The sequence below is a fragment of the Acipenser ruthenus genome, chromosome 7, assembly GCF_902713425.1.
Source record: "Acipenser ruthenus chromosome 7, fAciRut3.2 maternal haplotype, whole genome shotgun sequence".
Taxonomy (NCBI): Eukaryota; Metazoa; Chordata; class Actinopteri; order Acipenseriformes; family Acipenseridae; genus Acipenser; species Acipenser ruthenus.
In genome coordinates this window covers 36,168,844-36,181,954 of record NC_081195.1, presented here as the reverse complement: position 1 = coordinate 36,181,954, position 13,111 = coordinate 36,168,844, and the positions used below count along the sequence as shown (strand labels likewise).

Genomic DNA, 13,111 nt, shown 5'->3' with positions numbered 1-13,111 from the left:
GCAGCTCTGGGCAGCTTACAGGCAAGCCCGCAGGCGCCCGGCCAGACTACAGGGGTCGCTGGTGCGCGGTGAGCCGAGGACACCCTGGCCGACCTAACCCTCTCTCCCCCCGGGCGACGCTCGGCCAATTGAGCGCCGCCCCCTGGAAGCTCCCGTCCACGGTCGGCTGTGGAATAGCCTGGACTCGAACTTGCGACGTCCAGGCTAGAGCGCATCCTGCACTCTTGCGAGTGCTTTTACTGGATGCGCCACTCGGGAGCCCCGGGACTAGAGATTTAAGTATGAGGCTGTATAAAGTCACTTTGCAGTGCAATTTTCCTGTGACCAGAGAGCAGCACTCTGCTGAGCTGCTCTTGTACTAAGAGCCAGCAGAATGTAGATCTCACATCATCTCACTATAATACTGCACTGAGGGGTTTGATACCCCTGTTCATATCCCCCCCAAACCTCAGTTGAGTTTATCGTAATTTATAATTGTGCTGCACTGTGTGAATAATGCTCAGTTTATTTAATAAAGTTCGGTTTCAGGCTTATTTTTAGGTTTCCTGCAGTATTTGAACACACTTTCTACATTTCCCCTTGATGATAAAAAACATAAGCCAACAAAACCCTGCCATTTTGAGGTGGTCCACAGTCCTGGGGCTCTGTGGGCCCTCCCCCATTGTTTACTGTTGTTTCCTTCACAATGTGAATGTTTTGATTTAACAAGCCAAGAAGCTCCAGGAATAGCTGCACAGGAACACGTTCACATTCCTTGTAAAACCAAGTGACCTTTCTGCAATGACATGGGTAGGCAAGGCCAGACATCACAGGCGCATCTGAACTAACAAAAGCTCTCCTCTCACAGCACAGCCTCACAGTGAGTTAAAAGGGCTGGCCTTTCATTTTTGTTTACCAAACAGGGGAGTAAAAGAGTTGAGTCCACAAGCCAGTTTACCTCTAGGCCCTGACATCAGCTTTTAAATCTAGCAGCTTCTAGGTAAATACCTCATTAAACGAGGCATTTAAACAGAGCAGGAATCCAGGATTTTATAATACATAGCCTGGCACGCCATCAGAGTGGCTGCTCAGAATCACTATGCTGTGCACAGCCTGGCTTAGTGTAATTAGGCATTCTGCACTCCAGGTCTCTTTCCAGGGCTTGTGTGCATGTCAAAAATTCGCCGTCCATTTCCCTTATTTAATCCGACCCCTGCCAAGTTTCATTTTTCTGTCTTGAAAGCGTGTGGTTTTAATTTGTGGCCGCCTAATTACCAAATCCCTCTAATTTTGTGATTTATTTTGTGTTGGATCACAATTTCACTGAGCTGACAAGCTGGCACTAAATCCAGCGTTCTCCAGTCTGCTGCTTGGTTGTTTTGGGAGGTGTTTGCAGATTAGGAGTGTGGGCTGTATTGATGATTTTCATTCCTATTAAATTACTCTCATCAAATGTTAAACTAGTCCCTTTTGTTAGGAAAGCACTCTTGACCACACCCCTTTACATTTTACAACCATCAACCTTCCTGCAGATATACACTAATTCAATTTCAGTTGATTCAGTAGCAGGGCAAGGGTGTAGTCCGGTCAGGCTTCTTCCATGAGAAGAATCCACTTGCTGTAGAACTATCCTTTCCCAGTCAGATAGCCCATTTACTTAATTCTTGTTAATTTTTGTTTTCTTCAATGGCAATCCAGTTAATGGAGTTCTTTTTGAGTCTGGAGATCCAGTTGTTATTTGCTGCGGTTCATTTCTCTGACTGACAACCAAACTCAGGGAAACAAAGACTCTTTCCTGACCTTGACGTTACTTACAACTTTCATACATATATCTAATTGCTTACAATAGCTAGATTGAATTAGGGGCACCAGCACCTGAGATTCATAAGGAGTCACTCTTAGTTAAGCGGAGGGCCTCACTTTATCAGTGTTGCTATAGTTATCGAGCTAGTCCTACTCCCTTTCTCATCTTCTTGTGCCGTGCAATTATAAATAAGTTTAACCCAAAAGAACAGGGACTTTATCTCTGTGGTTGTCATAGAGATGAGGCTAGCTGGTCTTCAGTTCCCTTCATTGTAATTTCTAGGTCTCTTTTTTACCTGTTTTGTGTTCCTACAGATATATGATAGGAGTGTCAGCAGAATGTTGAGTTTAAGGGTTTAACCATTAGCCGTTAGGGATTATATTCCTGTCCTCTGTCGGTAAAATGAGGTTAGGGGCTCTAAAGCCATGAATGCAGACGAGCCCGGCTCTTTTGCATTGTGGTTAAGACGCTCCATTGCAGTGTGCCAGCCTCCACCCTGTTACACATGCATGTGAAATATAAGAGCTGGCATGAAGTCGCTTGGCTGTGGCTTATCTAGCTGGTGGAGAGTGCTGTATTATGGTACCATCACCGAACGAGACACATTCTCACAAAGGGATTCTTTTCTAAGCATGGTAACTTGAGTTGAGCATATCTCTGCTGATAAAGCTCTGGGACTAAAAAAGCAAACCACATGCAGATTTCCTTCAGCAATGACATCAATTATCGGATACATTTAAACTGAGGCACAAAAACAAAGCAGATGAATAAAATTGTACAAGAGACTATAGGTAACTGTAAAAGGCCTAATCAAGCTACTGTATATCCGGGAGACACAAGAGTAAACGTTACTTGGATTGGTTTCACAAACGTCTGGAAGTGGTTTTCCTTCACTGATCGGTCAGCTACAATAGCATTATATTAATACTTTGTATAACTTGCAATTGTCTTTTAATACAATTTCATATCACTAGCAAACAGGTGCACAATAAAATTAATTTACCGCATTTTGGAATCAGCCCCCAAAGAGTAGTCTGGAGAGATTTACAATTTTATAATAGCTCAAATGAGTTATCCCACATTGGAGACTATTGAGACTGAAAAGCACCTCTGTTTAAAATCTAGATCCCTTTATATATAAAAGCTGAGTATCATTTTTAAAGCACGAGAATTTTGGTTCAGCATTCCTAATAATCTATTTCTGTTCTCTCAAGTGGTACCTTGTCATTGTTTCTGCAAGCCAACGTGAATGTTTCAAAGTTCTTTAACTTGCCAATTTGAACAACCCATGCTCTTGTTTGTAATAGTGAAACAAACAGCATTCAAAAATTAAAGGACAAGCTTAAAACAACAACAGCATCATGATGTGTTTATTTTTAACAGTTGAAGAACAAGTGTTGAGAATGACGTTGTAAAACAGAATTTAAACAAATTGTAAAACAAGTTTATTTGTTCATATTTTTTTGGGTGGGAAGAGGGGATGTGAAGAAAAACTATGGGGTAGGTGTACTAAACTAAACTTCTGCATTGTGGGGTAGGTGTAGTAAACTTCTGCATTGTGGGGTAGGTGTACTGTCGCAATGGTCACAAACGAGTCGGAAGTCTCGGGTGAAATGTACTAAACAAGCGCAATGCTGTTAGCGACTTTTTAGGGAATGCTTTACAACAGCTGTTTCTGTTTGCGGTTCAAGCGTAGGTGAATGTGTAAGTATGGGCATTCCTGCATAAATCAGGAAACAGGGGGCGGAGATGCAAATGAGGGTTCTCAAATATTATAACGAGATGTACGAAAGCTGCAAGTAATTGCAACACTTACAATTGCATCAGTTTGTTAAGAACTTTTGAAAGCATGTTTTAAACAGTGGCATTTCCTGTCCGCTTTTTCTCGTGTGTTGCCAGCTGTGCTCAATGCATTTTTGAGGCGAATGGCCAAATACCTATTTTTCACTAAAAGCAGGGTGTACTTACAAGCCTTGAAAACACATTTCTGGTTTCCCCAACATGTTGGGAGCAATAGACTGCACACATGTGCTGCTAACCCCTCCAGCTCATTTCTGAGCATCTGTATAGGAATAGGAAACACACCTATTCTATTAATGTGCAGGTGGTTTGTAATTGTACACAATTCAGCACTGCACCACTGACTAACTTAAATAAAAACAGACAGTACAGCATACATTTGGCTTATAGGCTACCAATGATAATACGAATTAGTGGTATAATGCAAATTTTGTTGCTGGTCCTTTTGAAATTCGTATTAACGAGAATTGACTGTCCTCCTGTAAGTATCATAACTTGTCAATGCGGCACCATGATCTATTTTGTGTTAATTGCCAAGGCTTCCAAGTTAATAATAATAATAATAATAATAATAATAATAATAATAATAATAATAATAATTTTAAAATAAAACCCTAAAATCATTTAGTTTAAATTTAAAATAATCTTTTATTCGCATTGTACACCAATGTGTGCAATGCAGCAGCATGATTTATTTTGTGTTACCGGTAGCCTACAGGCTAAAGTAAAAAGAAAGTGTGCTAGGTGTTCATTTGATTTTACTACTGTACTGTATTACCTGTATACTGTATAGGTGTACTGTACAGATTTATAATGTGTAGCCTACTCAAAACATTAGTTTGATTCTTGCACCCTTGCATCTATAGATGTAATCATTCAGGCACTCTCTGCTGCAGCAAACCACAACTCAACTCCCGCTATTCATTTGAACAATGTCGCATGACTCACAATAGAGATCTCGTTAAGAAGACACAACAAATATTTACATGAGTATATTGCGGCTCTTTTCATTAACATATTTTCTCATAGTACATACGACAACATGTATACTTTGCTAAGTGTCACAATGAAAATGTAAATTGCAGTATGTTTGCGCTGTGACTGGCCCATCGTAGTACACCTACCACTATATGTATTACTAAGAATCCGAATACAAAATTCGCTCTGCTTTTTTAGAGTGGGATATTTTCTCCGCCACTCAGAAGCCCCTGCTTTCTGAGGGCCATCAGTCTACACTGTCTAACATCTCGCGCAGGGCGTGTGGCTGAGATCATTTCTTGCTAAATTTATGTTGCTTATTATTTTTCTAAGAGTAAAGCTTTAAATCTGCAGGCCGTTGTTTGTTTTGGTATTGACAGTGTTTTCTTCTGTTCATGTACTGGTGGTTTGCTTTAAATAATTGACGTCAGCAGTTTTATCATCAACCTTATTATACACAGCCTGGCAGGGCAGGGGCCCTGCAAGTATTAATATGTGTATGTGTGGTCCAGTGGTTAAAGTCCAGGGCTTGTAACTGGAAAGTCACCGGTTCAAATCCCACCTCTACCACTGACTGGCTCACTGTGTGACCCTGAGCAAGTCACTTAACCTTCTTGTGCTCCATCCTGCGGATGACATGAAATCAATGTCCTATTGTATGTCATATAATGCACAGTTCACAGCCTACCTCTGTAAAGCGCTTTGTGATGGTGGTCCACTATGAAAGGCGCTATATACAAATAAAGATATTATTATTATTATTTTGTGGCAGGGACAGGGTTAAAAGCCTCCCTGCCAGCATGAATTGTTTAATTTATGTTAATTGTTTAATTATTAATTGTTAACTGTTTTATTGTTTTGGCAGTTGCCCTCATTATTGTTAAATTAGAGCCAGCTGCCTATACCTGTTTCTCTGGGGTATATAAATGTTAGGTTACTTACCGCAGAGACCATTTTCTCTTTTGCATCGAACCCGTCAGGGCGACTGATGCGACCTCGCTGGTTGGTGGGGGCAAGCCAGCATTGTCATACGCAGTCGAGACTGTGTACACAATTCAGTGCGACGGTCGCTGCTTTGAGAGGGCCTGTCCTAGGGTCCGTATACCGTGACAGACAAAGAGCTTGTCAGAATGACGCAGAGCTCTTGTCCTATCCACGTACCACCTCAATGCCCGCACCAGACAGAGGGAGTTCAATCTCCTACACTCTTCCGAAGAAAACGGAGGTGGATGGAAAGACTCCAGTTCCACAGACTGGTTCATGTGGAAGGCTGTGATCACCTTAGGGAGGAAAGCAGGGTTTGTTCATAGTGACACCCTTAGAGGCGTATAGCGACCTAGTGGGGTCCATTTTGTCTCTCGTCTGCCTCGAGTGCTTAACCTGCTTCACTTGCAGAGATGGGGAGTGGCTACCAGGGGTTGGCAACTGAGGGGCTCTGGAACAATTGGAGGTGGGGGGACCGGGGCCCCCAGGGCGGCTGACGGCTCGGCCACAGAGGACAGAGCCTCCACCCCCGTGGACCTAGCCAACCTATTGCCAAGCACCGAAGTGGCGTGCTGGACACCCAAGAACCGCGCACATAGAGAATGCCCATCCTCCTGGCGCATGTTCGCCCTGCTAGCATGACAGGCATATCCCAAAAGTAATATTGGTGGTCGTCTTCGAATTGAAAGGGAACCCCAGAGTTAGTTCATTCAGGGCTGCTGCTGTGTGAAGAGCCCGACTGAAGTACTATTAATAATGAAAATCACTGAACAGCATATGAAACACATGCCTGTGCGTGTACTCATTGCAGGCTTGATATTTCCTGTCGCTCTGATCCCAACACAAGCATTCAACCAGACTGAATGCTTGTACTGATACTTTATTATCTGAGCTATTGACAATCTGTCTTGGGAACCACATTGGCGGTTGTTATGAGTGACCTGCTTTTTCACCAACATCTTTAATATTGGGGCAGCAGTGTGGAGTAGTGGTTAGGGCTCTGGACTCTTGACCGTAGGGTCGTTGGTTCAATCTCAGGTGGGGGACACTGCTGCTGTACCCTTGAGCAAGGTACTTTACCTAGATTGCTCCAGTAAAAAAAAAAACAACTGTATAAATGGGTAATTGTATGTAAAAATAATGTGATATTGTAAGTCGCCCTGGATAAGGGCGTCTGCTAAGAAATAAATAATAATAATAATAATAATAATATTCTTGGATGGTGGGCTGCATTTTGCTGACATCCCTTGTCAGAATGCTGCAAATCTTCTATTTCTCAGACAGCATGCGGTAATAGCTGTCTGTATAAAAACGGTTGAATGTTCAATAAAATACTGAGACATGGCTGTCCAAAGTTGAGTCCTTGAAAAGGTCAGCCAGCTTTCCAAATGAATTAAAATGTGGTTAACAGTGTGATGCATGCGGAGAGCAGTGCAGAACGTATGCATGCTGCTGTTCCAATAGAAACCTCTACGTGAGAGCTCCAAGACCATTCCAGGGCTGTGTGTGTTCTTGTTTCTAATCAGCAACAGACGTGATGAGCTTCGTGAGATTAAAACCGGAGCCAGGATGAGTCCGCTTGAGAAAATAAAAACAGGAGGCTTGCGGCGCGGCAGTGAAGTGAGTTGGGTGATTTTATTTACAGGCAACATCTACCGAATCCATCCTTTTCTCACTACTTATTCCACTCAACCCCTGGTCCAAGCTCTTGTACTTTCCAGATTGGACTACTGAAACACTCTCCTTGCTGGTCTCCCTACTTCAGCCATCCGCCCCTTCAGCTCATTCGAAATTCTCCTGCTCGTCTTGTATTCTCCCAACCTCGCTGCTCTCATGCTATCCCTCGGTTTCGCACCCTCCACTGGCTCCCTATCTCTGCTCGCATTCAATTCAAGACCCTTGTTCTTCCCTACCATTCTCTTTACCACACTGCCCCCTCCTACCTCCAATCCCCTGTGTTTCCCTACACCCCTCTTTCCCTCCTCTGTAGGCCGACTGGTCATGCCTTCCCTCCACTCTCCATCCTCCCGTCTCCCATGCCTGCTCCTTCTCCTACCTGGCCCCTCTGTGGTGGAACCAGCTACCGGAGAACCTCAGGACTGCTCTGTCTCTCATTGACTTCCGCCGCCTCCTCAAGACCCACCTGTTTAGACTGCACTTGCAGATCTCTTGATCTGCCCCAACTATGCACTGGACTTACCTGACTTCAGCACCATGTTACAGGGTCCTCAGCTGATGCACTATCCTTGCACTGTTCCACTACTAATATATAATTGTAGATATAACTTGTTGTAATCGGGTCACAGTCTGCGGGGTTAAGAAATACCAAATGTCAGCAAATTAATATTGCAATTTGTGCTCATGCATGTGCTTAACACATTGCATTCAGTCCTATTGTCATCGCAAAGGCTGGGTGACAAAGAGAGACCTTGATTAATGAAAAGGCTGCTGTGAGTAGATGGAATTGATGAGCGGAGATTGGAGCATCTTGATTTAATCCATCATTTTTGTTTTCCCTTTTATTTCAGCCAGGAAAAGACCATTTATCATGTATGAAGTACGTGGTCCTTATTTTTTATATGGATACACAGTGCAACACAACCTGCGATGAGGCCAGTATAAAAATGACCTCTAGGGGTGCACTAGGGGCATTCACAGGTTATACTCAGGAACACAAGTCTGGCACCTTTCTTTCTTTCTTTCTTTCTTTCTTTCTTTCTTTCTTTCTTTCTTTCTTTCTTTCCTGTGTGCAGCCAAGAGCATAAGTGTAAAACTCAGGTTGGATAGCCTTCTTGTAACACAGGAAGTTAAATTATAGTGTTGTGACAGGAAAGATGAAAAAAGTGAAAAGAACAAAAGCACATACTGTAGATGCATTGTGTGCCACACTGTCAGCTTCACTGGTCAGTTTTGTAAGTGGTATTGGATGTTTATCATCTCTTTTAATAATGTGATTCTCAGTCCAAGATGCTAATCTCATTGTCTGGCACCAATTAATCCAGAGAGCAACTCCACACAAGCACAGCTGGTCTGCATCTATTTGGCTTGGCTGAACTCTGCTGCGTTTTGTGTCGATGAGGATAACTGCTTGATGAGTCATGGGCCTCTTTTGAACCAAGGTCCTAGTGAAGGATGTGTGTTCCTCTGTAACTGGCTTCATACTCGGTGCACAACTGTATGGTTCTGTGGGTCTGGTTCGATCGTGAACATCATACAGGAAAGCAGGGTCAGTTAAAGGGATCTGAACTGTGGCAGATCCAAGTATTGCCACCGTATACAATTAAATTAGGACCAAACCTGATATTTTACTTACTTTCAAAGACAACAATGCACTAAAGACCCTTATAAAAGTTACTCATAGTAAAGGCAAATCAAAGTGTAATAAAGCACAGTGAAAGCATGGTAAAGCATAGGCAAGCATTGTAAAGCACAGAGAGGTATAGTAAAGCATATCATTAAACATGGCAAACCAGGGTAAACAATGGTAAATGCATTGAACAATATAACCATGTGAAAAGCATGGGACACCAGACACCATTTCAGACAGTGACTTCTTATTTACCGGTTATATAAACCAGCCATTCATTCAATCAGATATGCCATTCCATTTTCAACATTTCTGCTCAGACATTCCGTTGTTGTTCACAAAGATTTTTCGGTTTTAAACAAAAATACAAACCACAGTGATCGAGCTGACCTTCAAAGTCGGTGTTGCGGTGCTTTGTGCTCGCCGCGCTGTTCAGGGCTCTTTACAGCTGTGCCATGGTAGATGTGCTAGGATGGATAATACCTGGTGCCATGATAAGATCCTGCTGAATTGTGTTCTGCGGGACAGCAGTAGGCATTATGCAGCCATGTTGTCACAATAGTATTATAACAATAAATGTGATTTAAAGTTATTGTACTGTAGCTCACATCTTAAGACACCTGTTGTCCACTGCACTATGTGGGTATGTAGGTTTTGAAAGAAACTCTTGGTATAGTAAACATGTATTTTTATTTTAAAACATGGTATCTGGTACTATACTCGGTTGAAGACATCTCTGTTTGCAAGACATGCTTTCAGTTAGGGTTTTTTAAGTAGCTGACCAACTAAAATGTTTCTTAATAATAATTAATAAAGTTATATATGGTCTTTAATTGACATTTTTTTGCAGCATCATAATAATAATAAAAACACTATCTATTGTGCAGTACACATTTACGGTTGGCTGCCTGATCCTGTGCTACAGGACTTGAAGGTTTCCATTTAAACAGGTGTTTAAACACGCAACGCGCCATGCAGGGTTAAACTGTACATTTCACAATTTATTTTGAACAGTTATTTAGTTAAGCCTCTGTAACAATAAGCCTGTGCAGGACCTGACCCATGAACTTTTACTTAATGTTTCTGTTCTGTGGGGTAAATAGTGTATGAGACGGGTCTTCAAGAATTAAATACCCAGTAAAGTGGTACAGAGTGGCATTAAGGTAATGTGTTAGTGCTTAGTGCTGCACAATTGTGATGGATTATGTCTGCAGTGGTACTGGCTTGTAATAGGACTCAATCCTGGAAATCCTGTTAAATCCTTCCTTCTGGGTTGCAAATCCTGTGAAATTAAGTAGAACCAAACAGACTTTCACCAATACAGCTGGTCCATATTGCAGCGTGACCGTCCCCTCAGACTGTGACAAGGATATCTTTTTTAAATAGATGAAGTTAAAAAGATTCACTTCGCATCATTTTTGTTCATCCTGGTGAGTTTTTTTAAACCATCCCTGTGGCTTGAAGAGACCTCAGAATCATGTCTAAACAAGCAGCGTGTAATCACTAAGCTGCCCCCCTGCAACACACTGCCCCCAAGTGGATGTGACAAATAACACGCACAGATGTAAAAGCCAATTCTTTGTTGCCTGGCTGAGATGTCTGGTCTGATACTGTACATTCTTAGAACGAACGTCATGCTTTAAACGCTTCCATGTTAGATGCAGGAGCGTCTAGATCTAGTTTATTCATGACACATGTTGTTTTCTGACGAGTGTTGTTTGTTGTATCTCTTGACATTGCAGGCGGAGTTCTCTGAGATTAACCTGGCTGCCTATGTGAACGGGGGTTGTATGGTAGACATGCAGCTTGTCAGGAATGGCACTAAAGTGGTCAGGTAAGGTCCCTGCCGCCTTCTCAACAGCACAGACACAATGCACAGTGTCAGGTAAGCTCCCTGTCTCCTCAACAGCACAGACACAATGCACAGTGTCAGGTAAGCTCCCTGTCTCCTCAACAGCACAGACACAATGCACAGTGTCAGGTAAGCTCCCTGTCTCCTCAACAGCACAGACACAATGCACAGTGTCAGGTAAGCTCCCTGTCTCCTTCTCAACAGCACAGACACAATGCAGTTTTTTATGCAATGGAGAGAGACTCGCTTGAGTGTGGTCATGTGTTTTCGCCTTGCCTCTGCTTTTATTCTGGTTTGGAAACCTGGTTTTCCCCTGCAAAAAAAAAAAAAATATATATATATATATGGATTGATCTGAATTATGAGTACCTGTGACCTCCAAGATCACTCTGTGATTTCCAATCAAAGCAACAACAAAGACAATTAAATATAGTACCAGACATGGGACACATGTATTAAACGTATCTTTTGAAAATATATTAAATACGCTGTCTCCTTTGCAAACTAGACAGCAATGGCAAACTGGCGACTTCTTCATTGAAAGTTAATTACCATAAGACAGCTAAATTAGAAATGAAGTGTCTGAAAGCACAAGGTGCCGGTACTTCTGGACACCCCTTTATATACATACAGCACATCCAGGTGTAAACCTTGCTTATGACTGTCATTGCCATTGAGAGCATCAGAATCTATGAATATACATGTACAGTGTAATGGGACCTATCTGTCCTTAACTAAGTCGTTAGTTGAGTGTACATTCATGTATATCTAGTGTATTACTTAGCCCTGCCCTGGATCGGTGTGGGATGTGACTGGGAGATTAATGGAGAATGCTGAGCTTGCAGATACATCTGTCTGAATAAAGGGGACCTCAACATTTATATTACTGTAATGGGGACTTTTTTCCTTCAAACAGAAAAACACACAGTCCCTAGCACACATCATGGAAGGTGCTACAAATGTACAATTCAAAATAATCTGCCTAATATTACCATCTATTGTACCTAAAGAAAGCTATTGAGATCCCTTCCTTCTCTGCGGTTTTAATTCATGAGGTTATGTGACTGTTTAGGTTTCCTGTAGCTTTTTAGGTGCAGGTATTTGTGTAGTTTATGTTGCCCAGTGAAGAAGTGACTATTTGGAAGCAGCATTGTTTTAAACATAGTTCATATCAAAGATACAGCATTGCTACGGTATATCAAAGCCCTTCCAGCCAGCAGGCCTGTTCATTTTCAATCTTTGATGCATGAGGCATTATTGGGGAACTTTCCATAGTTCTGACTAGAGTTCTGAGTCAATCAGCTACTGGAAACTCAATGAGCATTAATGTGCTGAATGGCCTTCTCTTGTTCTTTTAGTTTTTGTATATTGATGTTCTAGATATTGACCAGTTAGAATTAAATCACTGCTTTAGACTTAGAACAGAGAGTAGTGAGAAGAATTCATGCATGGGACGGTTTGCCAGGTGAAGTGGTAACATTGAAAACATGAGGAACGTTAAAACAACAGTTAGATTCTGCATTAAGTTTCCGATAGACAGGGAAAGGGTCTTCTAGTAAGGGACCGCACAGCCTCTTCCCATTCCCTGCGTTGTGTAAATATACCACTGGCCTATTTATACTGTGCAGTTAAATTTAGTTTATTCTGCACTGCTAAAGAACACGCCTAATTAGAGAACCAGATCACCGTTAGTGGTCTGTCAGAGGTTAGAAAAAGCATGGATTTAGAGAGCAGAAAAGCACCAGTTGCAGTTAATAGTTACCAAACAGATTGCTGATGGTGAGTGCTGTATTTAAATAAGGAAAAAGCACCCTTACTGGTTTTAAAGTCAGCAGCAGAGACATGTGCCTATCATTGAGTGTAAACCGTAGGAATAGCAAGTGCTCGAAGCCTCATGATAAAGCTGCCTTGCATTTTGTAAGTAATTAGAGGCTCTGCTTATAAACATATGAACATGTCTGTTTTAAACAGTTAATGACTGTTTGAGGTCAAAAAGAAACAACCCAAACATGTGTCTGGATGTGGAGTTTAGTGACTAAAATCCTAGATTTAAACGTACAACAGCAAGACTGCTTTGGAATGGCTTTGTTTTTAAGTGGCCTACCTACGTTGATCTCGCAGTCCTGCAAACATGAATTTGACGTTGTTGTTTTTTGCTCTTTGTTGTTCACAGTGATAGTTAAAGAGTAAGTAGCAGTGGCCCGAAAAAAATATAGTGTTATTCATCTCCATGTGTTGCTACAACTGTTTAAATAACATATCTGTCATTGTTCTTTTCATAGTTAACATCCTGACAACTTTACACTTATAACTTTAAAGTCTGTTTCAAAGCTCTTTTCAAAGTGTCCGCTCTAGTGCACGGGGGTTTGAGATTTGTCATCTAAATCACTGCAGGACGAAAAAAAAA

At 41.9% G+C, this 13,111-nt stretch overlaps 1 protein-coding gene across 3 annotated transcripts in view; it reads left to right on the top strand.

Moving 5' to 3' along the window:
- The window catches only part of LOC117415536 (synapsin-3-like), a 203,774-nt gene that overhangs the window by 57,790 nt on the left and 132,873 nt on the right, over window positions 1–13,111 (top strand). For all 3 annotated transcript variants that reach the window (XM_034026029.3, XM_034026030.3, XM_059026849.1), the window contains exon 4: window positions 10,595–10,686. In XM_034026029.3, the coding sequence (XP_033881920.1) occupies window positions 10,595–10,686 (92 nt within the window). The remainder of the gene's footprint in view (window positions 1–10,594; window positions 10,687–13,111) is intronic.